Source organism: Amblyomma maculatum, chromosome 1 (assembly GCF_055883805.1).
Source record: "Amblyomma maculatum isolate TAMU_Amacu chromosome 1, ASM5588380v1, whole genome shotgun sequence".
Lineage (NCBI taxonomy): Eukaryota > Metazoa > Arthropoda > Arachnida > Ixodida > Ixodidae > Amblyomma > Amblyomma maculatum.
Window position 1 is genome coordinate 12,143,370 of NC_139344.1, and position 27,851 is coordinate 12,171,220.

A 27,851-nucleotide genomic window follows, 5' to 3' on the forward strand; every position below is an offset into this window, starting at 1 on the left:
GCGCCGGCTCGTGGCTCTTTTATCTCCCTTTCTCTCTTTATACAGCCTTCAGCGCATTCTTACCGCGAAAAAAAAAAAAAAAAAGAAATGAACTGCCTAAACTTCCGCAATACACTTGGCATTGTATGCTCGTTTACTTTCCCCTTGGTATGGACCTGTGAAGATCGCCTCTATATCTTCTTTTCTTCTCTCTAATGAACCGGACTGCCTCAGACATGAAGATCACCTATTTCATTTCATTTCATTTCATTTCTTTCTTTCTTTTTTTTTTTTTTTGTGAGCCTGCTACAGAATGCGCGCATTGTGCTACGTTCTGTCTGCTCAGAGGTAATGGTTGCGGGGGTGGAGTTATTGCGCAGGCTGTTCTTTCACTTCCACTGTGCTTGAACGGTTGGAAGTGGTGAAGGCAAGAGAAACCGTTTTGCACGTTTCGTCAGCCGAGCTGCTGCTGCTGCTGCTTCGCTGGCGTCAGCTGCAGCTTTCACCTCACGAGCGAGCAGCTTGTGAAACAGAGCGTAGGCAACGACCGGGGAAGTCTTCTTATCAGCGAACATGTACTGTAGCGTATGCGGATTAATGCGCAACTCGCGGAAGAGCAGAAACTCCGCTGACGCTTTGACTGGGAGGAACAAAGAACTTTGCTTCTTCGCATGCAACCGGACCGGTGGATTAAGTATGCGAATCAAGGTGTTACTGCAGAGGTAAAGCTCGAGGGAATTCAAGCTGGAAGGAGTGCCGAAATATAGTGCTAGAGAAAGAGAGGAATGTACAGTTTTCTCATTTCTTCTTGTCTACGGCCGCTGGTTCATAATCGCAAAGTTAGGAAGAAAATAATAAACGTCAGTGGCTTCTAGAAGATTCAGAGCTTGCGTGGCGTTATAGTTTCTTTGCGTGAGGAGGTTTGCGGGCGCTGTGAGGTAAATGTTTTGACGTCATGGCAGACCTTATGCGTCGCGAATGAGCATTTTCGTGGCGGAGGTCGAGACTGGTGGAGCCCGAGGCTATCTTAGGACAACCGTTTTCGTTACCTATTTGCAAGAAAACAAAACCGCTCATCGACGTGGTTTTCTGTCGTGCATTGCCGCCACGAATATCTCTCGCTTTCGTGGATAAGCTAAATTATAGAAATGCGAAAGATTAACGGGGATACGAGTCGGCCAATGTTTGGTCGCTCATTTCTATTCGCTTTTTTTTTTTTTTTGTCTCTCCGCATTCCTCTGTTAGCAATCAACGGCGTCGTTTGTTCAATGCCATGTCCATCAATTTCCGGCACTCGAGTCCCGCCAGGTGACAACGAGGACTCGCCGGCAGACTGCCTTTTTGTCGGAGGCGACAAGGTGTCGCTTCAATGGGCCTGGTTTATGCACAGCGCGTGCCATTATGCCCTTGCTTCTTGATCGCGCATACATTACACCCGCTAAAGCCAGGAAGTGCTGCTTCTCGGAGCGGCGCCGCTAACACGACGACAACCTTCGTGCGTGGGAGTCACGGAGGACCTTTCCGGAAGCCGGTTTCGGAGAGAAGCGCAAGCACGAGTTCGGCCAAGCGAGCCCACGCCCAACAAAGAGCGCGAGCCGCGCGGTCGGGATCGGAATCGAGCGACTCGTTTCGCGCTCGAGATGGCGCGCTGCGATAGAGATCGAAGCGCCCGTTCATGCGTGCGTTGCTGCCGTTAACTAGCTACCTCGCATGATAGACGGGATGTCGCTTTTGTTTCTCGTCGTGAATGACCGCGCCGCACGGGTCCCGCCGCGCGTATGCATACAATCGTTAAAGGAGAAAAAAAAATGTTGTAGGAGCTCGTTTGCGCGAGTCGTGAGTGGCATAAGAGAAGAGAGCGTATTCGGAATACGCGCATGTAGGCGGGGGCTCGGCCATGGTCAGACACAACCGGCAGAAAATTAGTGTTTGTTCGTGACGCTACTGTAACTACTGCGCGACTCACGAATGTGCACTAATGCCCGCCTTTTGGATACCTTTCGGCCGGCCTATCGAGGGACCGTATCGTTTTTCTGTAGCACACTGTAGACGAACGGGCCCAGTGTTCTGCATACGTTCGCGATAAATAAAGCGGAGTGCCGAGCAGAGCTGGAGCACCTGCACGCGACCGTTGGGAAATAATTATCTGATAACCAGATGCCGTCATATTACCTGTCCCACGCACTTGCCATGCGGAGAAGCTAGATCCATTGCGTTCACGTAGTCATCGATGCAGGGGCATACCAAGAGGGGCACTCGTGCGCAGAGCCCCGTAGTCGGACCCCTGGAATTCCTGCGCGCCGACCTTTGAGATGTTTGAGATATTCGGAACTGTTTCGGAAAAGTGAGGGCGCTGATGTACTACGTATGTGATAGCGCAGCTACTTTGTTGCACCGCTGATGCCCCGTCCGCAAACAGCGGACGGCCCCAGCACCGTATACATACATCGTCATTCCGGCCAGCAAGCAAGGTGCATTCGGGCCATTCGCGCGTAGCGTATAGTCTCATTTGCAGCCTGCTCTTTTTCCCCTTCATCATTGGGCCCTGGGATCGAAGATATGGGTTCAGTGTGCGATAGCTGATGGCTGCAAGCTGATATCGTTGTCAAGGGCGTTTATGTAGAGCATGCAAGGTTTCTCTATTGCGTAGATCTATACGGGCACGCCGTTGATGGCCGCAGACGAAGAACTAGCAGATGACATCCGATTACAGTTTTTCTCCCCAGCACATCCCTCGCGTTTTCTATACTGTTCTCCTGTCCCTCTATTCCCCGACTCGATTCGACAGAGTTTACATGCTTTCTACAGCGGGGTCGAACAAGTCAACCACCTCTTGCAGCGGAGTTTACTCGGCTCGAACCCTCGACTCCCCGAACCAGAAACCGGGGTTTCGACCCGATAACTCAACTCAACCCTCTACTGTCGGATCCATGTAACCCCCCCCCCCCCCCCCCCCCCCATTTCTTGACCTAAAGGTTGTCTAGGGAAATCACTGCTGACCGATTGCGTCGGATGACCACCGCGAGTGAGACATCCGATGCGCGTGACCCAGAGTGCAGATGCCGTTGTCTAGGCAGGAACTGGTGACGAAATGAAAAAAAAAAAAAGGAAGATATCGCTAACCATATTTAAGCAGCACGCACGAGAGAAAACGGCTTCTCAGCGAGAACATGCAGCGTATATCAGCTCGCCCACGTCTCGACGCACATTTCTCAGCCTAATTGTCCCCGATCAGAGATAAATAAAAGTTCAAATCCTTGTGCAATCAATTCAGTATTTTTTTTTTTTTTGACAGAACCTCCTCCACTACTTTTTTCGATAATTTCGACGTGTTAGGGGGGGGGGGGGGGGGGGGGGGGGGACGCTTGCTCAGAATTTTACGGTAGCTGTGCAGCTAAACCTGTTATGGATGCTGGCATCTTCGTCTTCACAATCACTGAATGAATGAATGAATGAATGAATGAATGAATGAATGAATGAATGGAATGAATGAATAAAGCCCCTTCATCCTTCCTTCGCGCGCAAAAGGGGGCACTGGTTGAGAAATGAAGTAGCCAGTCAGCATGGACGGCTCTGGTCTTCAGTGCTCGCCCATAATTAAGACATTGGCCGTTGCGACCTTTCAGGATATGACCTTGCACATGCACAGTGCAGCGTCCGTCAAAGGGAGGACGTGACCACCTTTAAGATTCCAACTTTAGCAGCGCCAGCTGGCGGCGTCCCAAGTAAGCTGCGGGTCTGAAGAAAGCGCGCGAGCCGTCTTGCATGTTCCGTCTGTGCGGGCTACGGAAATGTTTGCATCTTTCCCCCCTTTAGGGTCATTCAGTGCGAAACGCCCCTTACAACAAAAGCCACCAAAGCCTATTGTTCTGAAGAAAACAGGGGGGGGGGGGGGGGATTGTATGGTCTTAAATCGATTTATATTTAGGGAAACATTTTTTTTTTTTTTTTTTTGCTGCCGTAAGCGTTCTTCAAAGTTTACGGGAAGATAAGTCTGTTGAAGCTAGATGTTTTAAAAACAACTGTGAAACAAGAGTCGATTGAAAAATACTTAAGAATATTTCAGTTGCGTTGTTCTTTCATGTGACTACATGAATAAAACGATGTAGGGGTATTTTCTTCTTTTTTTTTTTTTCAGGACTCGGTAAATGTGGAAAAGGGGATGATGGTGGTGGACTTTAATGGCGCAAGGGTATCTTAGGCTATATATGACGTTTTTTGTAACTCTTGTACAAAACCTCGCCAACGTTTAAGCAGAAACAATTTGTTCACGCTTTCGAATGTTATCGTAAAAATAATTTGAGATTGTTAAACGAAACACAGGATTGTGTTGCAAACTTTGCGGAAAGTGACTTTTTCTTCAGATCCAGGCCTGAATTAGGAATCAAGTCTCTCCGGGTAAAAATGCTTGAAATGGCTCATTATGAAGAGCAAGATCTTGGTTTTCAATATCAGTCGGAAGATTTGGTTCCGGTAAATCTTGTTTGAAAAAAGAAAATATTTTGATATCCATATACCCATCACCCCAGCAAGATTTGCCGAACTGCGACTTCATTGCAGAGCAGGCTACTCAGGTCTGCATACGCAGTCTGACGCTCTAGGAAGAAAACATATGATGTGTCGCTACACATTAATTACTCCCTAATCACATCGAAATAAATAAATCAGAAGCGCTATATTTTAATTTGTTCGCCACATCTCATTTTGGCGGCTCGGGGCGCTCAGGCAATTCAATACGTCATCTGTGCGAGCGTTCAGGTGGGGCACTTTGTGCCCAAATTGCCTAATTCTGTCTGACGTGAAGGCAGAATTTTCACGCCGCTTCACGACAGATCTAATGTTGTGCTTCAAAGGTTTATTTTGTTTTATGGGGTTTAACGTCTCAAATCGACTCAGGCTGTGAAGGACGTCGTAGTGGAGGGATTCGGCAATTTCGACCTCCTGGGTTCTTTAACGTGCACTGACATCGCACAGCACACGGACTCTTTGCTTTTCGCCTACATCGAAAAGCAGCCACCACGGACGAGATTCGATCCCGCATCCTTTGGTTCACCAGTCGAGCGCCGTAACCACTGAGCCACCGCGGCGGGACGTGCGTGAAAGGGTTTATGGACCTCTTACCAGGCGATTGTTGTATATCCCGCTACGAGTAAAGCCGGCGGCGGCGTCGTATATGCGCCCCCGAAATCGCTAGCAAAATACGCCGTCAGCTGCTGTTCAGCAAGAAAAATGGATGACCTCATCAAGCGGCCGTATGACATTCCGATGCATTATTTGGATACATCCACACCCATCCGCGACCGACGCCACCGCCACTTGAGAAATCTTTATACCTGTCGTTTGTCCGTCTATGTATACGTTCACTACTGCCAGACTTCCGTGTGGCGCCAGTTTTTTCGATATTGCTATCAAAATTGTTACCCATCTGTTTGTCGTATAGCGTTCCGAGGGGTGTCATGCGATTTCCCCTTGCACATAGCATACACGTGCTAGTCAAGTTGGGGGCTAGCTCAAGACAGGACTTCGAACCGACGACATATGTACAGCCTTTGTCAAAAAGTGTTGAGCCCAGGGGGTCCGCTTCTGAGCCGTGTAGTGGCACTAATTTAGCATTGGTGGAGGTCCTTCCCATTGGAGAGGGTAGGGCAAAAAATCTTACCACCAAGAGATTCGGGAACGCAGGAAATGCATTACAAGCCGCAGGAAGTGGCTCAGAGGCAGACCCTCGGGCTCTACACTTTTGACAAAGACTGTACCTCCGATGGCATGCTCTCAAACCGACTTTCGGCCTCTTCCAGACGATCCGTGAGGCATGCCAGTCTACATGGAATACAAAAAAAAAAAAAGTTAGACGTCAAAGAGCGCATTCGGAAGCATAAGTGGAGAAAAAAAAAAAAAAAACAATCCGAGAAAAGTACTTCGATGATAGACAACTCACGCAACCTCCTAAACGCCTTTTTTTTTCTTTTTTTTTTAGTATATTTGGCGGTAGTCGCTTTTGGTGCGTGGGACGTTTCTCGCGGAATGACCCCTCAACGAGTTACACTCTATATCTATTCCGTAGGACGACTTCCTACTGCCTCTATCATCGTTTCATTCTGCGAACAGTAAATCATCCTGGTTCTTTCTAAACGTTCCTGTGTTCAAGTAGAGAAAGTATAATTTGAAAACATTTTACGTTTGGGCAACTCAGCGTAAACGTGAGGATGAAATCACAAATGCAACATGAGCCAAAATACGGAAATACGGATATATCACGACGCTCATGCGGCGTTTTTAAGATGAAAAGGAAACAGTCTGTCGAAATAGAGAGATAGAGAGACAGAGAGAGAGAATCACTTTATCCTGTCAGTGCCGTATTAAGCGCTCCGCAAGTCGGGTATGACACGAATGGCGCTCTTCGCGACACGGGCTACGCGTCCATAACTAAGTGCAATTCAGCAGTGAATAGTGTTTATCGACAGCTGTTATCGGCCACAGCTTTGCTTTTTCAGTCCTTATGGCCGTATTATTATTCGCCGCTGACAGCTCCCAAGGCGACCTCTCCTGTGTAGACATCCTCTGAAGGCCGACTCCTTGGCCGGAGCACTCGAGCGGCGGCTTCAGTGTCTGGCACAGGCCTCTGTGAAAACTGACGCATGGAGCGCGCCATGTCTGCCACGCAAATTATATAAAGAAGTTCGAATTCACTCTACAGTAACCGTCATAAGCGATTGTGAGCATATGAGAGGTTGAGCGCCCGTGGCAAAGCGCTGTTTTTGTAGCGACTAAAAATTTTGAACTTGTAAAGTAAAAGAGAACCAACCATCGCAACCGCAAATATATTCCCGCAGAGCCGTAATATTTTCTGTCCCTTTCGCGATGAACCTCTTTTTTTTTCTTTCTTTCTTTCTTTCTTTCTTTCTTTCTTTCTTTCTTTGAGCGAAGAGACAGCGCTTACATCTCAAGGTCTGATCATATTTCTGATATTTGATTTTATCTGGCGGCAATACCTTCCACGTTAGCACTCGTTAACGGCTGCCGGTTGTCGCGTGGTGCCACCGTCTGCATTGCTTTGCCTGGCACCAGAAGCTGCAATTTCGCTTCGCTCTCGCTACAGCGAATAGCGCTTGCCGAATATTACGAAACCGGTTGCAATAGCTGCCTACGTGGTAGATAGAGGTCTACTAAGCGGGAGTGGTACGTAGGAGTAAAATATATAAAAATTAGCGACGTTTAGAGCTAGGCAGTCGGTCACCGCACAATGTGCTTGGCACTTTCTCGTGGGCAGACTTTTATTTTTCCACTGCGACAACGCACTGCCAAGGAGGCCCCGCACATTTCCGCGGTCCGTCATCAGAAAACGACGTCGGGCACCCAGAAGCGCTTCGGACGACGTACCATTGACATCACGTTTCACGTTCGCAGTGCTCGAGCACCAATTCGTCACCGGCAGAATTCTTGCTTTCGAAGTGCAAGCCACCATTTGTATCGCGCTCATGTGTCAGAGCAGGAGCTTTCTTGGGTAAGGTCTTGAGTAACAGATGGCAACGAGTTTGGAGCTTTATACTTTTTAGACTCTATATTTATGTTCCATTCTACCCCGTCTTCGGTGGTCAGCGAATGTCTGCTGTGCCTTTGGACCAAAGCTAACAACTGCAATCGCATTCCCTCGAGCTCTTGCCGCCTCCCTTTCATTTCCGGCACACCTCGATTCCCCTTAAAACTATTACAGCTGCCCGGCGGCGTCCACGCCCTGAAGCGTGTGTTGCGTGCGCGTGCTCTTGACGCGGCCATTGTGGCCCGGATCGTTGAAGGAAGGCGCGTGAATGCGTGCGACCGCGTGGCTGGTTCCAGCGACCACTTGCGCCGGCTTTTTGCCGTCGCTGCGCGCGCGGGCATCGTCCGAATCGAGCTGTTCGCGCGGCGACGCCGCGTGAATGATCAAGTGGCTGAGGACTGGGCTTGGTTGGAGCACGCGCCTGTTTCGCCGCATTCAGAATACTATAGGGTTGGGCTAATTGCAACCGCCCGTATATGTTCAAGCGGTTAAGTCTGACCATGGACGACCGCTGAGTGTCGAAGGCTGCGATCTTGTGGCGCGCCGCACGTCTGTCTTTGCTTAACGCACCGTGGACGGAAAACTGCGTGCCAGGAATGAGCACGCAAACTGGGAATATTACCTGGCACACAGCAGGCGCAGTCTACAGGGGGTGACAACTATAGCTACGATTGGACTCTATGTCCCGGTTTTGTCGGTCCGCGCCGTGAAGTGGCGTCAGTATCAACGTGCAAGCATGTGTGGCTGCAGCGAGTGACCCGGTCATTAAATTATTAGAGGAGGAGGAGTACATCTGCATTATTAAGACAATGCAAAGTAACTGAAGCATCGGTACGAAGACATACCTGGGCTTGCTGCCGCCCGAGCGGCATGGAATCGTCGGATAATCAAATATATCGATTTTAGAGGGAGTAGCGGAGAACGGTGACGGTGGGGGATTATGAAGACTTGAGGGTGGTGGTGACTGGGGAGTTCAGTAGGTGACTACAAAGCTCGTGCAGGCTTTGAGAGTGGCTTTCAGGGCGTCGCGGAGTCGGAAATGTGGACACGGAGGCACCAACAAGCCTCATGCACACGTGTATCGGTAACTGCTCAGTAGAGGTTTGCTTGCAAATAAAACCCACTGGCAAAACGACAGCAAGTCCACGATGTAGCGCAGCGCTCGAAGAGCCTCACTGAGCACCCCGGTTAGATTGTGTAGCTACTAAACTAACCCTTTGTATTCTAGCATTGGCATATATCCTCATCTAATGCGACCGTATCTCTGGTCATACGAAAGAACTGAAGCCGTGAAATGGCACGCGGGTACTACTTCCCCGCCTGCAGTGACACTGCTGTGGTGTTTGATGCCATTTCAGCTCTCTATTTTACTCATGATAAGTATTTGGTCATACTCGCTAGCCAGAACTGTAGCTTTTGGGAAACGAAAGGTTAAGGAAGAGAATGCTTTTTAATGCGAAAGCATTAATAGGCTATGTTGGCTTCCGAAGCGTCCGCAAAATGTGTTCCCAGAGACGATCCTTTCGTGACGTCATCAGCCCGTGACCGGATGAGAGTTGTAAGTCATGGTATAAAAAAGTGATGTATCATCAACGAGTCGTGAGTCATTAGTCATGGAACGGTAAAGTGCGGAGTTTTGTAATTCACGAGTCCCAAGACATGCGAGTCATGGGTCATGAGACAAAGTGGTCAGCCATGCCATGTGGGTAAGTAGATGTACAAAGGCGTCGACATAGGAGCCACCAACGTCGTGCCAACGCTAATGCTTTCGCATTGCCCCTATGCAGTTTCTGCAGTGATATTAAGCTTTTTAATGCCTGAAATTGCTTCCTTCTTTTGCGGAAGCTCTTCAACCACTCTTACGTTATGGTAAGTCTTCAAACCGGCCGCGCGTTTTATAAGCGCGAGCGGTATGCCCTGTACAGGTGAGAACCACTACCTACCAGTGCTCCGTTTCCGCCGCTATAGGAGTGCGTTAAGTGTGTTTAGGAAGAAAGAGAAAAGAAGGACACACAAACGATAAATGTAGATGCCTTGTTATAGAAAGCATTGGAGCAGGCAAGACTGTTGCCGTTATGAAATAAGGCTTGCGACTTTTTTCTTATTATTTTATCTAAAAAAAAATATCTCACTAACTTTAGGAGATCAGTATTGAGCAGCGTGATGACGCCTCGTGGTTGCTTCTATCTCAAGCGCTAAATTAAATTTTTCTTTTCCTCTGGCGCTTTCTTCCAAACCGGACTTTCAGTTTGCTTTGGGCGGGAGTTGCATGCAAACAGAAAGCTTCCAACGCGTCTCAATAATAGCAAGCAGGCGGTATCCTAACGTCCAAAATTCGAGTACCGAATCAGATATCGAATAAAGAAGTACAGATACTCTTATTCGGAGGTATTATTCGAAATTTCAAAAGTGTGCGGAGAAGATAGTGCTTGCGAATATCACGTAACTTTCTTTAGTATGTGAAATGAGCAGGCTTGTATGTAAAGGTGACAGTCGCGTTGTAGCTTTCGAAGGCCTGTTTATTTCCGCTTTCGTCTCATTAGGCGGGCTTTGCACGCGTGCGCAGCGTAAACATACGCGCGAATCTGCAGTTCGATGACAGCAGAGAGGAACTCCCTTTGCACTATGCCCGACAGGAAAAAAAAAAAGAATAAACACGCGGGATTCGACAATGTGCTAAGGTCACGCGTCAAGGGCGTCTAACTGACAGTGGCCATTTTATTAATAATTTGTCACACGCCCTATCTTCTCGAAGCCACTGCGGTGAAGTGAAGTGTATCTTGTGCTCTGTGGAGTTCGTGGCTGGCGCCCCAGAAAAGTATTTCCGACACTGTCTCTTATTTTTTGTGCTACACATTCGCACTTTGTCCCTTGGCTTAATTAGCTAACCGTTTCGCGCAGTCGTACTCGCCGTCTAAGACCGCGGAGTGATACACCACTCGACGAGCGTAGAGTAAGACCTTTGAAGAAGGGACCTGTTCTCACACCACCGTCAGATCGCGGGAAAGAACAAACTTTCTACTTAAAATAAACGGAAACGGTTTACTACAAGAACAAAAGATAATTAAACAAGGGAAGAGGTCAGGAAAGAGAAAGAATCCTTGAGAAAACTGAAGATAACGTAACGATAGCTATACCAAGAGCGACTGCCAGCACAGTTCCCCTTTTCATCGCGCTCGGCTACACCATGAACCCGTACGCGATCATGACAATCGTGACCTTTATCTGTGACAATTTATTTAACGAGAACTGGAGGCAATAGTGAAATAAAAACACAAAATATATCGGACGTTTAAGAAAGAGTTGATTAGATGGCATTGGCGAATGGGCACTCTGCATTGCTGCTAAGTCATTGTCTTAAGTAGTAGCTAATTAGTAGTGCTAATCAGTAGGGCTAGCCACAACATATTAGAGCTACTAGCAAGTAGCACTACCACTTGATAGGGATAAGCAGTAGTGCTGCTTAGGAGAGCTACTTAATTAGTAGTTCTAATTATTGGTCTTATTTTTAAGCTAGTGCTGCTTTAATTTAATGTGCGACTGTTGCTGACTCTACGGTGTCAATTTGGTCTCATAAAGCCTTGAAGTTATAGCAAGCGCTCCTGAGTGGTATGGAGGAAGAGCGCCCGGCTCTCGACCCTAAGAAAAGCGGTTCGGTTCCAATTGGACACCGTATTGTCTTAAGCGGGACTGCTTTTCTTTCTTCAGGGGCACTTTGTAATGCTGTGTGGCTGAGGTTGCATACCGGTCAGCGGCTTCACAAACTTGAACCATTTGCCAGAGCACCTGCCAAACCGGCCATATAAAGTGGTTGCGTTCATGTCACACACCCCGCCGACCAATCACGCTCGGCCATGTCGATTGCCAGCTGCCACCTGCATTTGCCATTGGTCTAAACGCCGGAACCGGGTGTTGCCACTACGCAACCGGAAGAGGTGGCAGCATCATGTTCCGGCGTTTCCACCAATCAGATGACTCGAGGTCACGATAATGACACAAATTCGGAATACGAGCCCTGCAGAGCTCTTGCCAATTCCCTCCCTGAACAAGAGGTTCGTGACATCATAAAGTCGCTTGACCTGGTCGAGTACTGATTGGTGTGAGAGGTCAGGAGATCACGTGGCGACCAGTGGCGATTTTTTGTGACACGGTTGGGTATACAGTTTTGTGAGAACAATTCCTCTGATTCTCTCGTATCAATAGTGTATTGGAATGTTTTTATCATCATTCCAACCTGGTTGTGCGGTTCGGATCGTCCTTTTAATAAAGTAGTTGGTCTTGGTAATCGTTGTCGGAGGCTTGAATTTATATAGCATGAGACTGTCGACGGTTACACGAGAAGTGGCTGATTCCCGTCACTTTTTTTTTCTTTAATTCCTTTGTTGATCCCGATCGCCGAGTCAGCTGGGATTGGATGTGCGCAAATATGTCGTTACAAACATGGAGCCCCCAAGCCGTTCTGCTGACGATGAAGCTAGCCAAGCCTTGCGAGCGAACAAAAGAAAAGCGTAATGAATGTGAATTTATTTCCGAGACATCCGATTTGTATCACACATTCGTAGCCTCGATAATATTCTAAATACTGAGAAAACGCAGCCTTCGAAATTCAGTACAAATATTACATTCGTTTTCGATATTCACCAACACTCCGAGCTTCTTAAGGAAACGACCTGGTGAGATCAGCACAAATATGAAGGCGCCCCGCGCGGCCACAATGTTAGTCCTGAAAAGAACGGATATCACGCGCTGTCGCGCGCTGTCATAAGACATCGTTTTCCTTTTATTTAATTTTTCAGATTCTTTTTTTTGATCGATGAAGAGGAGAGGCATCAGCGCGAAAAGAAATAAAAAATGTTTGAGCTGAATATTCCTCGATACTCTATTTATCGCTAATAAGTGGAATAATCAACATAAATATAGCAAATTTGGCAGCTGAAAAGGTTGCTAGGAAACACCCGCCTAACAGTACGCCATTGTTTCTTCGCGCGGAAGACCTTCAGTTATTCGTAATACTTTTGAGCACTACAGAGGTGCGTAACGAAGCGCGAACGACTCCTGTGGTTTAAACAATGACGAATAACCTGCGTAATTTGTATCGCCATGTGAATGGAAACGAAAAGAACAGGTTCACCCATGCCTTGCACAGAGATGTTATACCACAGTGTTGAGCAACGTCACATTGTAGTTCGTGCTTTCGTTCGGCTGTACAGCAAGTTTACATGATGCGGCCGATATTAGTGCTCAGCACTAATACAGCCCTAATACACTAATACAGCGCTAATACTAATACACTAATACAGCTCAGCACTAATCCTACGCGCGCAAAGCGATGCTTGATTTGCTCGTGGAAGCATATCGAAGCATACGTTCACGTTTTTCCTACGACGACGCACAATACACATTAAGCGAAATTACTTACCGTTACAATTATCATTTAGTTCAGACTTCCTGGAACTTCTGGCACTCATAGTTAAGGCACTGAAGTTATCAGGAAATGGCAGAACTTCACAACAAGCATCTAGGTTTCGGACATTAAAGGGACGTTTATTTTTTGTTTCATTGTTAATCAATATATTGGCCCGAAAAGCTACCTCGTGTTTCAGCGGGCAACTAAATTTTCAGCAGAAAAGAAAGGGTCGGTCATTGACCGGCCAGTGCACTTAATACGCTGCTGATGAACGATCAGCAGGACTCATTTTACGTTTAAAACGGAGACACCGGCAGCTTTCTCGGTATAAGCGGCGCTAGGATCGAACCGGAAATGAAATGCTTCGTGTGGCGCGCTGCCACAAATATACTCATTTGATTTCAGATCATAGCCACGCTATCTTCTGACACCTATTCCGGGGAGCGTATACTCCGCGTCGCTGTGCTCAGCGTTTTTATCGCGTCCCTCCCGGAATTCTGTGGGCTGACTCTCTTCGCTATTTTCCTTCGTGTAGCTCTCTCTCTCTCTCTCCCTTGGAAGAAAACAGGGGTGGCGGCTGTACTTAGGACCGGCTTTGTTATTGCTGAAGTAGCGTGGTGCCTGCGGCAGATGATTAGGTTGCGACCAACCGGACGGCGCTAAATTGAGGGCGACTTCAACTCCTTCCTACATGTGACAACAGCCAAGTCCCTGAAGCGTGTCGTGGAAACGAAACATTGCGCGAAGGAAATTTGTCGACGCTAATTAAAGAAGAAACTAGGCGTTCGTTTTCAGCGCATTCTGCATGTTTACAATGGAAAAAAAAAAAAAAGTGAGGACACTGTGGAACAGAAAAAAAAAAAAAACGATGTGCAGAAACAAAAAAAAAAAAAAACAACAGAAAAGCGCTCGACTCGGCCTTTTTCAGTTGGTCCATTTGCGGCACCGCAGTTTCACTCTCTCATTTCTTTCTTTTTTTTTTTGTTATTGACCAACGCCAAGAGTTATCGTGTTTTTATGTTTCCTTAAGCAGCGGCTGGAAGCTATCCGTTGCGTCCTAATAAAGACTTTATTCATTCATTCATTGCTTGACCGAGCGAAGAATCTAGACGGTCGCATATAAAATTCTTCAATGGGCGTCGCCGTGAATCATCGATATTCGAGGTGTTTTCAGTTCCGCGTACGTTTGTCCGCGACGAATTCAGTTTTCTCATTATTATATATTTCCTTGCATGCCTTGCATTAGACCGAGCTTTGTATCTACTGCTGACGTGCGTATATTAAACAATATTGCCCCCCACCCCCCTCTACGGGCGCTGTAGGTATCAGAATAAATAAACTCAGCTCGCTCTATATGGCTGCAGCACTTGCTTGATCTTTTATTATTATTATTATTAAGTTTTCTGTCTTCCCCAAAGAGTCACGTCGCATTCTGTACGGTTGCAGTTCGTGTTAACGGCTTCAAGTTCAGAAATTTGTGCCTCACATTTAATTTCTCTTATTGAGTCTAACAGCGGAAGTATACGTTCGCCTTCTTTGTGCATTACATCGTTGCGCTCCAATTTAGTGTCAAGGTTGCCGTATCAGTTCGCATGCAGAGTTGCGTTGAATAAAATTAAGTTAATATCGGTGACCTGTTTTTTCGTCTGTGAAGGCGGCCTGTTCCAGGCTGAATCGTCGTTCCACCTTGTCCGTATCTTTCTGGCCTTCATTTGCCCGACTCCTCGGCTGTAAGCACGAAGAACAACTAATCTCCTCACCCATACCTTGGGCAGTAGTGACGCGTTGCATGATAATGAGCTTTTCCTATTCAAGCTTCTGGCGAGCATGCATATATATTCGTAATATCCTTTCGTGTTTGGCTGACACTAACGCCGATTGCAGACACGATAGAGACAGAAAGTGAATAAAGTGGCTGCAATGAATCGCCGTGTATTTATTTCCAAATACTGCTGGCCCTTCCGGGTTGTTACAGGGCGGGAAGGGTACATGCAGTCAGTGCAGCACAGTTCCGGTACTTTTTCGAAAGCTTCTAGAGCACAAGCTTTATTAAATAATGTAGATCAAGGGTGTTCCATTCTCTGTTTTGGGCAGAAACTAAAATTTGTAAACATTAACACTAGGTACGTAGGACATAACTGCAAAGGCGTGGTTAGTACGGGATGACTGTCCTCCCGGGTGGCTGCAATTGCAAGCTGGAATCCAAGTTGAAATTATTATGGTAAAGCTGATAAAGGAACTTAAGCCAGCAATGTTGCTGTGAGCAGCCAGAGTTCGTAGTTGAACAAGTGAAATAAGTTATGTTATGGACTGGGTTCTTCAGTGACAGGAAAATACAAATATCACTGCTAATCTCTCAACACGAAAGTTCGAGTTTGACTATGTGAAATTTTTTGGTTGTGTTTCAGTTATACTTACTTATTCTGGACGATTTTAATGACAGCAGGAGATGTCTGCCTGGTACTGAGCCTCACATGCTACTCCCGATGAGGGTGAAAAAATTGGTTGTGGTTTGGCCAATGGCCATCCCGAGTAGAATTGCGGAAGCAAAATTTGAGGTGAACGCGGCAGCGGCGGCACCTTCGAGTCACCGCGGAGGAGTCGGCGGTGGCCCCGGCACGCCAGCTGTGCACTGTGTGACGTCACTCTCTTCTGGTGCATGCGCAGCGAAAGAGTCGGCGGCGGCACCGACGCTGTTCTCCAGCAGTGCTCCGTGTGACGTCACTCGCTCCTCGCGCATGCGCCGCTTGGCTCATCGGGGGCTCCGCGAAATGGGTCAGCGACTAGCCTAGTGTTGCTTCCGCAACAAAAAATGTAAGGGGAAAAAAAACAAAGTGAATGAAAAAAATCGGTCACACACACCTAACACGTTCATACGCACACACCGATCGCTTTCAAAGGGTCTCTATCAGTCCTGTATCCTTAAGGAAAGTTAAGATGACTTTTGTGGCTCGTGCAGCTGAAGATCCATCGTACCAAGGACCGAGGACGTGTTTAGCATGCAGGGTTCTGTCCTGAACTAAGAACTGATTTCCATGTCCCACTTAACACACCATTCATACGCAACTTTAAAACAGTCATTCAGAAGAACCTGCTCTTAGAGGCTTATTACGCTACAAATTAACACAATGTCAAAAAAAAAAAAAACATTAATCGAGTTTCGACGAGAGGGTCCTTCGCAATGTCATTGATATTTTGTGTGCAATGATAGTCAGCGAGATTTTCGATGAAGGGAGTGTCGCGCACTCACAAACATATCTTATGTACGAATTAAGAAGCAGCTCGCAAATCAGTTAGGAAGGAGAAGGCGGGGAAATTTCAGTTACTGTCTCGCGTAACAATTCGGTGGACCATTATTTGCAAGTCACGGCAGCTAACGAGAAAGACGCTGTCCAGTCGCGAAATGTAGTCGTGTATGCTCTATTTCATGAGTCTCGATGTTGCTGCTGGCTGTGTGACGACGCGGCTATAGCAGCTATAGTGCTAGTGGAAACAGGATTGCAGACCGCAACGGCGATAAGCCTGCGTATATAGGCAGATAAAGCTGATGATTAACCGTATCTCGCGTCTCATAATGCGTTAGTTGTAGTGTAATCGCACAAGACCTAGAGCAGGGGCCTTATTTCGAGTCAGTATTTTTCTTGGCCATTCGGTATAGCTACCATGAAGACTGAACAGTTCTGCTTTCAGTGGTGCGTTGGTGCTTACCGATTCTATTCACCAGCACTCCTTTCAGAGGCGAAGCGCCTCACGACGAAGAGGTGAAAGAATGGACAAAAAAAAAATTGTTGCCAAATTCGACTTCTGCACAGCTGTGACGAGCGCGGTTTCAATGATCGAAGGTGCTGATAGCATGAAGGCGGCCCGAAGCCTGGCGTCTTGAACAGGAGCTTTGTGAATATAGACATGGCTGGGGGGTGGCATTTGAACGCAGCCGGTAAATTTTGAAGAAATTGACATGGACATTTGGGCTGTCATTGGTTGTCTGCACGACCTCACTGGCACGAATTTGCCGTTTCGTGAGCCAATGTCTCGTCCATAATTCTTCGTCGCGTGCGCGAAGGGGCACCAGAGGCACCACTATGGGTTGGAATATCCAGGTTTCCCGCCGACAGGGCGGTACAATACAGCAAAAGAAAATTTCCGAGACTACTTTGTCGCAAATTGCAAAAAAAAAAAAAAAAAAAGTTCGCGAATGAGCTACTTTCGGTATATTACTTATATCTAATCTGATAACAGCCTTTAAATGCCTTATTATACAAGCTTACGTTTTCTATTTCATTTAGCAGGACGTCAGCATGACGGCAGCATCAGACGAAAGCAGCCAGCGGCTAGTCACCAGCTGCGTCCATATCAGTTCGACAGTAGCGCATCGAATTTCGTAGCAAATATCGATGAGCGATTGTGATATTTGTGATGAGCAAATATCACAAGAAAGGGGACTCTAAGGACCTTAAAAATTACAGACCAATCAGCTTACTGTCTGTTACGTATAAGGTATTTACTAAGGTAATCGCTAATAGAATCAGGACAACCTTAGACTGCAATCAAGCAAAGGATCAAGCAGGGTTTCGGAAACGGTACTCTACTATCGATCATATCCATACCATCAATCAGGTGATAGAAAAATGCTCGGAATATAACCAGCCCTTATACATAGCATTCATTGATTACGAAAAAGCATTTGACTCAGTTGAAACCTCGGCGGTGATGCAGGCATTGCGAAATCAGGGGGTAGACGAGCCGTACGTGAAAGTGCTGGAAGATATATATAGTGGCTGCACAGCTACCATAGTTCTGCATAAAGAAAGTAACAAAATTCCCATAAAGAAAGGTGTTAGGCAAGGAGACACAATCTCCCCAGTACTATTCACAGCTTGTTTAGGGGAAGTATTCAGAGACTTGGAATGGGAGCAGTTAGGGATAAGGGTGGACGGAGAATACCTCAGTAATCTGCGATTTGCTGATGACATTGCCTTGCTAAGCAACTCGGGGGATGAACTGCAAATAATGATTGATGACCTAGACAGGAAAAGTAGAAAGGTAGGCTTGAAAATCAATATGCAGAAGACTAAGGTAATGTTCAACAGCCTCGGGAAGGAACAGCAGTTTACATTAGGTAGCGAAATACTGGAAGTAGTAGGCGAATATGTCTACTTAGGACAGGTAGCAACCGCAGATCCGGACCACGAAAAGGAAATAACAAGAAGAATACGATTGGGATGGACCGCATTTGGCAAGCACTCGCAGATTATGACTAGCAGCTTACCAGTATCGCTCAAGAGGAAAGTATACAACAGTTGCATCTTGCCTGTGCTCACCTATGGGGCTGAAACGTGGAGGCTAAGCAAGAAAGTTCTACTTAAGTTGAGGACAACCCAGAGGGCTATGGAACGAAAAATGGTAGGGGTAACATTAAGAGATAGAAAGCGTGCAGAGTGGGTCAGAGAAATAACTCAAGTTACCGACATTCTAGTAGAAATTAAGAAGAAGAAATGGACTTGGGCAGGACATGTAGTGCGAAGAGAGGATAACCGATGGTCGCTGAGGGTAACAAACTGGATTCCAAGGGAAGGAAAGCGTAGCAGGGGGCGGCAGAAAGTTAGGTGGGCGGATGAGATTAAGAAGTTCGCAGGGGTCAAGTGGATGCAGCTAGCACAGAACCGGGTTAAGTGGAGAAATATGGGAGAGGCCTTTGCCCTGCAGTGGGTATAATCAGGCTGGTGATGATGATGATGATGATGATCGATGAGCCGATGCGCCACCGGTAGCATGCACTGTGTCGAGTCGGTGGTGCCACTTAGTGTTAAATTCGTAAGAACGGAATTGGCCGCCTTGTTGTGCTTGTTTTTGGTTGTGCGCAAGCGAGGCTTTCTTGAAAGTGAACTACAAGAAAACCACGACTGCTTATGAATACTCATTCGATTAGTATCATGTGGCGCACCTTGTTATACTTCCCTTGATTTTAAAATGAATGCGTAGCTGCTGCCAGGCCCAGTGGTGACTTTTCAATTCCCTCTAGAATGAGCTGAAAACGCGCTTGCTTGTGCTATCGTCGTGAATCAAATAGCCGAGTAATTGTCTAATATCGCTGATAATTGCGGGAAATGGCATGGTCTCCTCGCGGAAGAACACGCGTCCAATGCACGCCGCAGTTCTACCGTATACCGACGTCCACACCGTCTGCCCGTGATAAGCACGTCACAGGAAGCGAAAAATTGGCACAACTTCCCACAATTCACATGTATGATGCGCGCGCCCTGTTTCCATGCGCCGGGAATCGACTTGTAACCCCCCCCCCCCCCCCCCCCCCCTCTAGATGTCTTAGATGTCTAAGGAGCATGAGCTGCTGCCTCCATATGATGTAAGAGAGAGCTAACAGCTTCCTATTCTTTCTTTTTAATGGGGAAGGGGAGAGGGGGGGGGGGGGGGGGCGAGAGAAAGGTTTCAAACTCGTTTTTTTTTTTTTTTTTTGCTAATTTGGAATACAGATGTAATCAGGTGTGGTGTTCTAACTCCTCCAGGGTTTCCTCCGGAAATGAAATTTAAAGCGGGGGGGGGGGGGGGGGGGGGTCGAATTTTCCGAAAGGATAGGATGTTTAAGGAGGAGGCGCACATCTGGTAATTTTTGATAGTCATCACTGTTAAAGAAAAACTCGGCATGAATAAGGGAGTGTCTTGAAAAAAATAAAAAAACAAGCACTGCAGTGGAGGTATAAAGGTTTGCATTTTTGCTTAAGGTAATGGGGAGGTTTGCTGCCTTTATACATAAGGAAAGTAAGCGCACATGAGGCACTAGTTGTGGAAGTATAAAATAATCCTTCGTCGCTTAGGGACGTTAAACCGCACAAACCAAACCAGTCCTTCAGTTTTGCTAGGTTACGCTTGAGAATAGTTCGCTCCAAAATCGTTTTCTGTACTTTTCGACAGTTACTGTGAGTCTTAATTCTTATTTTATGGATGGTCAAGGGGCTGATAAAATCATTATTCATATTGTCATGTGGTGGTGACAAGCAATAGGTGCACAAAAGAAAAGAAGACGGGCGTGATTGCGCTGAAAACTCTTTATTTGGGCTGACTTGCGCCCTGAAAAGAACTAAGCAACTCGGCAGCGGCGATAGCAACAATTGCGTTCTCTGGTCGTCGAACTGAGAGTGTCCGTCGCACCCGTCAACGCTCAATTTAAAGGCAGCCAAGAAACATCGATATAAAGCCGCAAATGGTGACTAGAATATCATTACACATTACACAAATATACGCGAGTGACCGGAATCTTCTAGACGCATATTGCGCCTCAAAGGAACTGATAAAGCTGCATATCGCGACAAAGAGCAAGAACAAAGAAAGAACGCAGGACTGATCCGCGTGCCAGAAACATAGTGATAAGGCCACATGCCGGCGGCTGTCGGAACAGAAAAAAAAAAAAAAAGAACAAATGCAGATTTGAATGGTTTGCGGCAATATGCTCTTGATAGGTTCGCAGATAAGCTTAATTCCTGTATATTTATTTTCTGAAAGCTGTTCAATAACATAAATTTACGAGAGAGAATTAAAAAAAAAAGGGGGGGCGGGCGAGGAGCGTTTAAATGTGTGACTACAGACTTGCGACCGTGTCCGCTCTCTGCAATCTCAAGTGGAACTACCCCGTAACAATATTATTATTGCTTATTAGGATATAATGATGTCGTTTTCAATTCAACATACGGTAGCCAGCGTACGTCAGGATATTGCTTGGGACGTTATGAATGTATAGGTCGACATGCCTTCGCAGCATTATTACTGTTGCTGCCTGATATTTTCCTTCAGGCTGTGGCGTCAAACGCACTTCTCCTTATGGCGCTGTGTAGCTCTGTCCTTGCTGATATGTTTTTTTTTTTTTTATTTGAAATTTATGTTCTGCCTGCAGGGGTAACTTTGGTTTGCATTTATGGGGATTTGTTATGTTCCTATTGTATTATGTATATTTTTTACTTTATGTATGCCTTGTATGCTTACTATTGCCTAAAGCCTGGAACTCAAGCTGTCAGCTTGTCTCTAATTCAATTAGAGTCCTAACCGTAATCCTTGTCACACAACAGAATATGCAAGGACCACATTACACTCACTCCAACTGTGATTGAGTAGCGACGTGGAAAATTTTTATAGTGCTTGTACTGGGGGTTCCACTCGGACGCAAAGACGTCGTTTATCAGTCACTTTGTGCAGCCCCTTCTCGTACATGGGTAAGAATAATAAATATGATGGTGCCTGGGTTTCGACTCCTCGGTGGCGCGAACAGACCAACTTCGTTGGCCACCGCACGAGAGCACTATACGTTATAGCTCTCTCTGTCTCCCTCTGTGCTTTGCATGCTTCGTCTTCATCAACTTCCAACCGTTTGCAATGGATCCCAACACACCGTTATCGCATCGCCCTCTTAAGGTGCATTAAGTGGTCCAAAATGTTCATAATGCGCTATAGCTTAAGTTCCCACTCCCCGATTTCGCCGATTTTTGCCTCTATCTCAGCCTTGAAGTCTTAGCCTCGAACCGAGAGTGAATTGAAACACGGCATGTTAGCGCGCATACTTTGAATTTGGCCAACAAAGCTAAATCAACTTTTATTTTTTTTTTAAATTTCTAATCTCATCAAGTTTCACTTTCGCTCTGTTGCGCCTAGGCACTAGAGTTGTGCTTAACGCGTTGCAAGTAATTGGTCACTTGTAATAAATGGGATTATGTCAGAATTTTTCAATGGATTGATTACTTCTGCAAGCCTAGACGGTAATCCAGCTACTTTTTAGTAATAAATTACTAGCAATCAGCTGATTTCTATTCGTAAGCTAAGATAGGAAAGCGGGAATGCCCAGTGTATAATCTTTCTACTCAGTTTTTTTTTTTTTTTTTTTTTCTTTTTGCGCTCGCAACGTATGACGCAGTAATAGCAATAGACTACGCTTTGGTAATTGTTGAGTTACTTTCGGGGGCTGTAAGTGCCCACTTAAATCAGTTACATTTCAGATGAAGTAATCGTAATTGTAACCGGTCACTCCTTTCTTTGAATCGTTTTGAAGACGCAGGTCGTTATTTCCTACGGTTTGCGGAATGTACGTACGTCGAAGCAGCCCCCGTGAATGTGATACAGTTCCAACGTATTGTGTTTCGAGCTAAATGGTGGCTTGGACATCTTCGAAAGCTATTGGAATGGTCACGTCTATTGCCTCCATTTTGGTAAGGCAAACAAATACTCATACATTACTTTAGCTTTGACCGAAACCTGAGGATCCTACCTCAGCAGTCCCCAGCACGAACGTCGCGCAGTCGCCTTTCTTACGTTTCGATTTATTTTCCCGGCGAAATGCACTCAATAGACCTCGAACGGCTGCAGATAAAAAGAACTTGATGCCGGGCTATTTAGCATGCCGTAAATTATGCAGGGCCACACGCGTACGAATGCACACACACAACCACAGGTCCTTGGACGTATCTTTTTCTTGTTCAAACTGTTGTGGTGGGCGCGTCACAAACGGTTCTGAAATTCGGCTCGTAAGGTTAACGGGGCACTATGCTGCTGTGTCTAACGAATTGCTGCACTGGTTGCTCGCGAGTGGCGCGCACTTCCCGAAGGCACGCCTATGTCATGATTGGGAGCCGTGGTGACCCGATCACTGACCAGCCCCTGTTTCCTGCGCTCGCAGTGGTCACTTCGTCGGGACTCATCCCGGCCAACCTGTTCGAGGGCTCGCTGAGCAACCTTGGCAGCTACGAGCAGTGTCTACGCACCCGGTCGCAGAGCCGCGAAGGAGAAGTGGAGATCCAGGGGCGCTACTGCTCGCTGTTCTTCCGGCCACCGCCGCTCTACTACAATCGTACCACCGAGCAGTTCAACGCCATCGGCGAGATGAAGGTACGTGTGTGTCTCGAGCTATACCTTTCCGTGGTCCGTTCGCGCTATACAGCTGGGTGAAACAGGCCATGAATCGTGAACGTATCAATCGCGATATGAGGGAAGCTGCGCCCCATTTCTGGAGTGTATACACTACCGCCAGATCTTCGAAAAGAGAAATAAAACTAAAATGAAATGAAACAAAGCATTTTATAGAGGAAAGAAAATCTGAGTAACCCGGGGTGGCGTGACCGATGATTTAGAGGCAGGTTACTTTCAATCGACGTAGTTATTTTCAAGAAAAAAGAAAAAAAAAAGAAAGAAAAAAAGAAGCAACTGAAATGGCCGTTTCTAAACATGCTTGACAACTATGAAATTGAAAAGAAAGCATTATGGGGGACACTTAAGCTCCACTTTTAAGTCTGTGATGGGACAGCGTTAAAGGCTGCCGTTTGCCGGCTCCCCTTGGCGATTTATGGTTCTTGTAAATGCAGTTTACTTTAAAATAGGGCGGACACTTAAACCGCGCTATCCTGTCTATTCCTAAGGCGAAGCTTTGATCGTCCTCCCAGCTTTTTAAAGCCACGAATTCAATTGCTTACAGCTAAAGAGCCAAATATGAGCGTGTAAAACTGTGGAGTGGATGTCATGCTGTGGAGCATCAGGCGTGGAATGGAGAAAATCGTAAGGTTAGGGAAGAGCGAGAGCATAACGGAACGCGTGCTCGAAACGAGAGAGCAGCGCCGGTTGCTATGGCAATGGATGTGGTCATCACATGGCGCAGTACGTAGAACTGTTATCGTGAACTAGAATATTGGGTAGTTAGCTCACTGGCCCTGCTAGCATGATGCCGCCGATGCCTCAAGGGTGGGAGGCAGCGTCATAGCTCTAAATTCGCCTTCCCTATGCAGACATATTGTCGCACTATTCTAAGGGACGTCACTAATTCCGCGATGTGTCAGTATATGGCGTTCTAAGTGGAGGCTTGGACGCAATTAAGCTCGATCTTTTTAAAAGGTTTGGCACACATCCGCAACTTCGCGTACATTGCTTCACCGATGTCGGTTACGCATCTCCTCCATTCGCGTTCTCTTGTTGAAATAATTAGAATCCGTTCAGAACAACGAGGTCAGTGCACACCGCGAGAGAGGCTTGTGTGTTATGCGAAATGAGCGTGGACTAGGCCAGCCATTTCGACACAACAAGCACCATAATTTCAGTTGCTGTTTATTTGCCATCGAAAACTACTGCTATTTAGAACGATCTCGGTGGCGCACATGCATTTATCCTCATTTTATTTCAGGATTTTCTTTTTTTTTTTGTCTCAATTGTCAGCAACCCTAACTTCGCCCGTTCTCGTTTTTCTGGCTTGTTTGACTTACTTATGTTTATATTTTTTTATTTTTCTAATGACTTGAAGTCCTGCTACCACTTAAAATATTTGCAGTGAATGCTGCATAGCTTTGCGCGGTGCAGTTTATCGCATACACCTGTGTATGGACCGCACTCGTATAAGGCCGCTTCCCAAAATTGGCGTCCATTAATGCGAAAAAAAAAAAATCGACATCCCACGTGCACATTCCTGCCGATGCACGTTCTGTGGAAAGACCAACTACAACAATAACCAAACATTTTCAATAAGGCGACGGTGCCATTGAGTTACACAAGGCTCAGTTCAGCAGCGAAGCCGGTGGCAGCGAGCGGCCTCGCACTGATGGCCGCAGGTGTCGCGCGCGAAGTGCGTTTCCGAATCGTTAGCGAAACCAACATTACAGACGAGTACCAAATAACATCACTGGGCACAAGTGGGTCCGCCAGGACTTTATTCGTTAAAACTTCCAGTGAAATAACATCACCCTATTTTATTTCGGGTGGTTACGTTCGTATATTATCCAGATTTCCAATGTGCAGTCGCTACTTGCCCACGCTAACTAGTCATAAAATGCATGCCGATCACACGGAGTGCAAACAGTATGGGTCTCACTATCGTTCAAAAGCCGAGTGCAAAAATGCGTGGCTTGCGTTTAAGGGCCGCACCCGCCGAAATATCAAAAAAAAAAAAAAACAACAAAGCGCTGCCCGTATACCATTCTTTATGGAATGTACAATGCGCACTGCAATGCTCCTTCTCAACACACGTGACCGGTGCGTAACGGTTATTCTGGCAACAAGCTGACATCTCGCAAATCAAGCTCATTACGATAATTAAGTGACTAAAACGTACAGTGGGGGGTACGAGTAATATATGGTAAAGCACGCTTACTACGCGATAACTAGGACAACGCTGAAAATGTGGCTTGGCAAGGACGGCAGCAGTATAGCAACGGCAACGCGTTATCGCATATTGGCCGATTAACTTCGCTAAATATCTCTAAAAGCGAGATCACCATTGCACGCAACTACAAAACACGCAGTGGAGAAGACGCAGCCCACACACGGGCACGGGTGATATACCGTTAAAACCTGCCGTGTACTTACTTAAAGAAGAGCACGAAATTACACGCAAAGAAAGCACCAGTGCAAAGCAGACCGCTGACAGTTCACAGGCTACACGGCGCGACCGCGAAACTGGCCATGAAGTCAATCGTGACGACACCTGTTGTTGCCGCCGCGAAGTTGCTAGCTGGCGACATTCGTGGCGTTGCCTCTCCCAATGCAGCCGCCACGCAGTGAGCGAACTACCTTATTCTAATTCACATCAACTGCGACGACGCCGAAGTTGGTAGCCGATGTTCACACGATGCCAGAAGGTTATCACGCTGCGCAGAACGTAGCTCTGCGTCATCAAATGCGGCAGCGACGGCGGAGCAGTTCTGGCCGGTAACAGCCTGCGTTGGATAGGAGTGTTTTTAAGGCCAAAAGCACTACTTAACGTGGCCAAACCAGACTACGAGTCCTGTGGGAAGCCTATGCGGAGCTCAGACAGAAAAAAAAAAAAAAGAAAGAAAGAAAGAAAAAAAAAAACATGTCGCAACGGGAGGGGATTCGAGTCCGGGAATTTCTCGTGGGTTGCGAGTAGGGAAGCAACGATCACCGCCCGCGTATTAATTAAAACTGCAACTCACTGTCGCTGCGCACAACATGCCGTCATCTCCGTCTACTTTTATCTGCGCTCAGATTTCATTTCACGTCCTATTCGGTTCACCGACGTCAAATCCCTGCCACGTCTTTATTTTGTGCTGCCGTCATGGGTGCCGTTACCTCGGAATGTCGCCATGACCCGCAGGCCGCGAGCGACAAGTGGAAGCGTGACCGCTGTGTTCGGGTGTGTAGCGCGGCCGCATGAGAGGCTGTTACTTCGCACAAGGCCGCGAAGCGCGGGCATTCACGCTGCTGCAATCAGTAGAGGGCATCGCACGATGCTCGGAGATTCGAAATGCCAGCGGAGCTGTAAATAGTACACGGCGAAATCGATGACCGCGAAAGAAGTCTCAGTATGCACGCGAGCGTAGAGGCGCAAAGACGGACGTGTGAGACGCACCACCGGGCAGTCGCCTGAGAAATGCAAAAACAAGGCTGCCCAGTGTCCCAGCCCTACACCGGCCGCTAATTCCAATTTCCGCTCACACAAATCGGCCTTCATGAAAAATGCGATAAGCCGATAAGCTTACCTCTAAACTTTTTATTTTAATGGTATGGCTGTGTGTTTCGTGTCATCACGAGCTTGTCCGCACGATTATGTTCGAACTAATGAGATTATAAGAAAAAGAACGGTTGAATCAGATGGAGCATCAAAAAATATCCTATGGTAAATCGGGAGGTGCATGTGGGTTATTTATTTATTATTTATTTATTTTACCCTCAAGGACAGAGACATTACAGAGGGGAGTGGAGGTTACAAAAACGAAATAACAGAAAAATCGAAAATACCGCGGACAAGTCAGTCAACTACGTATACAATTTTAGCTATGGCAGTATGGAAATGATCAACGTCTTCAATGCTGACGATCGGTGCGGGGAGGCGGTTCCAGTCTTTGGAGGTACGAGGGCTAAAAGACTCAGCATGTTTTAGAGCGCAGCTCTTTGGCGCCCGTTCCTGGGTTTTGCGTCGGCGTCGGCCTCGTAACCAGCTAGTCCCTCTTTCAGTCCCCCTCTTCCTGCGTGGCGCCGACCGCGCGTGTTATCTGATTGCTGCGCGCGCTGCGTGGCGGCGAGGGTGCTCTCCGGTTGCTGAAACGCCGGCTCGCTATGAACGGATCACGGTGCGTGCATCCGAAGCTCCTAGCCACGTTCTCTTCACTCGATAGCGGCGTCAGCGGCATCAGTCAGTCGCTGCTATCTGTTCGTCGCGCAACGTTCCTATGGGTTCACGCGCTGCCTGCCGCAACCTCCCGATAACTTATTTGCTCTCTTCATTTCTCCGACCACAAAGCTTTTTTCGTGACAGTCAAGGACGGTTAGTGGAGTGTTTCTTGAAGGAATATGTGTGAAAAATAAAAAAAACGTGGTCTGTAATTGTACATACGTGTCTTGCTCGAAATCTTTGCCTCAATCTATCGAAAAGGTGAAACAGCTTATGAGCTGCGCTCAAATTTCACATTAGGAAGTAACGTAATCGTCGGCAATTTTTGTTCTGAACAGAGAGATCCCAACCTTGTGAGCGTGATCCAGTCGTGAAGAGATGTACTAAGGCGGGGGAATAAGTACGGTACGAATCTGTGGGCAAGTGTGAAATATCTTATATAAAAACAAAAAACAAATGCGCGAACGTTTACGACCAGAAGCCAATGAAGGGAGGTTTAAAATGCGCTTCATTGCCGATACACTAGCGGTACGATGATAGTTGTGCAGGATGAAACGGAGTTATTCTGAACCATTTCAAAGGCAGGAGTTAGGTTAGCACAATATGGGTCCCAGATGGACGCAGCATATTTTAGTTTACTGCGGACAGGAGTTTGGTACAAGGGGAGTTTATGAGAGCTGGGAGCAGAAGAAAAATTATAGTGGAGATAACCGAGCGTGCGACTGGCATTGTTAATTATCGCATTAATGTGAAGTGACCAAGTAAGACCTGAAGAGATTTAAACGCCTAGGTAACGGTAGGAAGTGACGAATTCGAGA

The 27,851-nt window shown here is 46.8% G+C and overlaps 1 protein-coding gene across 1 annotated transcript in view; it reads left to right on the top strand.

The window, feature by feature from the left end:
• Positions 1 to 27,851, top strand: part of LOC146201774 (nose resistant to fluoxetine protein 6-like) — a 78,539-nt gene that overhangs the window by 16,072 nt on the left and 34,616 nt on the right. Inside the window, exon 2 of the mRNA XM_084587732.1 lies at positions 22,603 to 22,811. Coding sequence (XP_084443858.1) covers positions 22,603 to 22,811 — 209 coding nt within the window. The remainder of the gene's footprint in view (positions 1 to 22,602; positions 22,812 to 27,851) is intronic.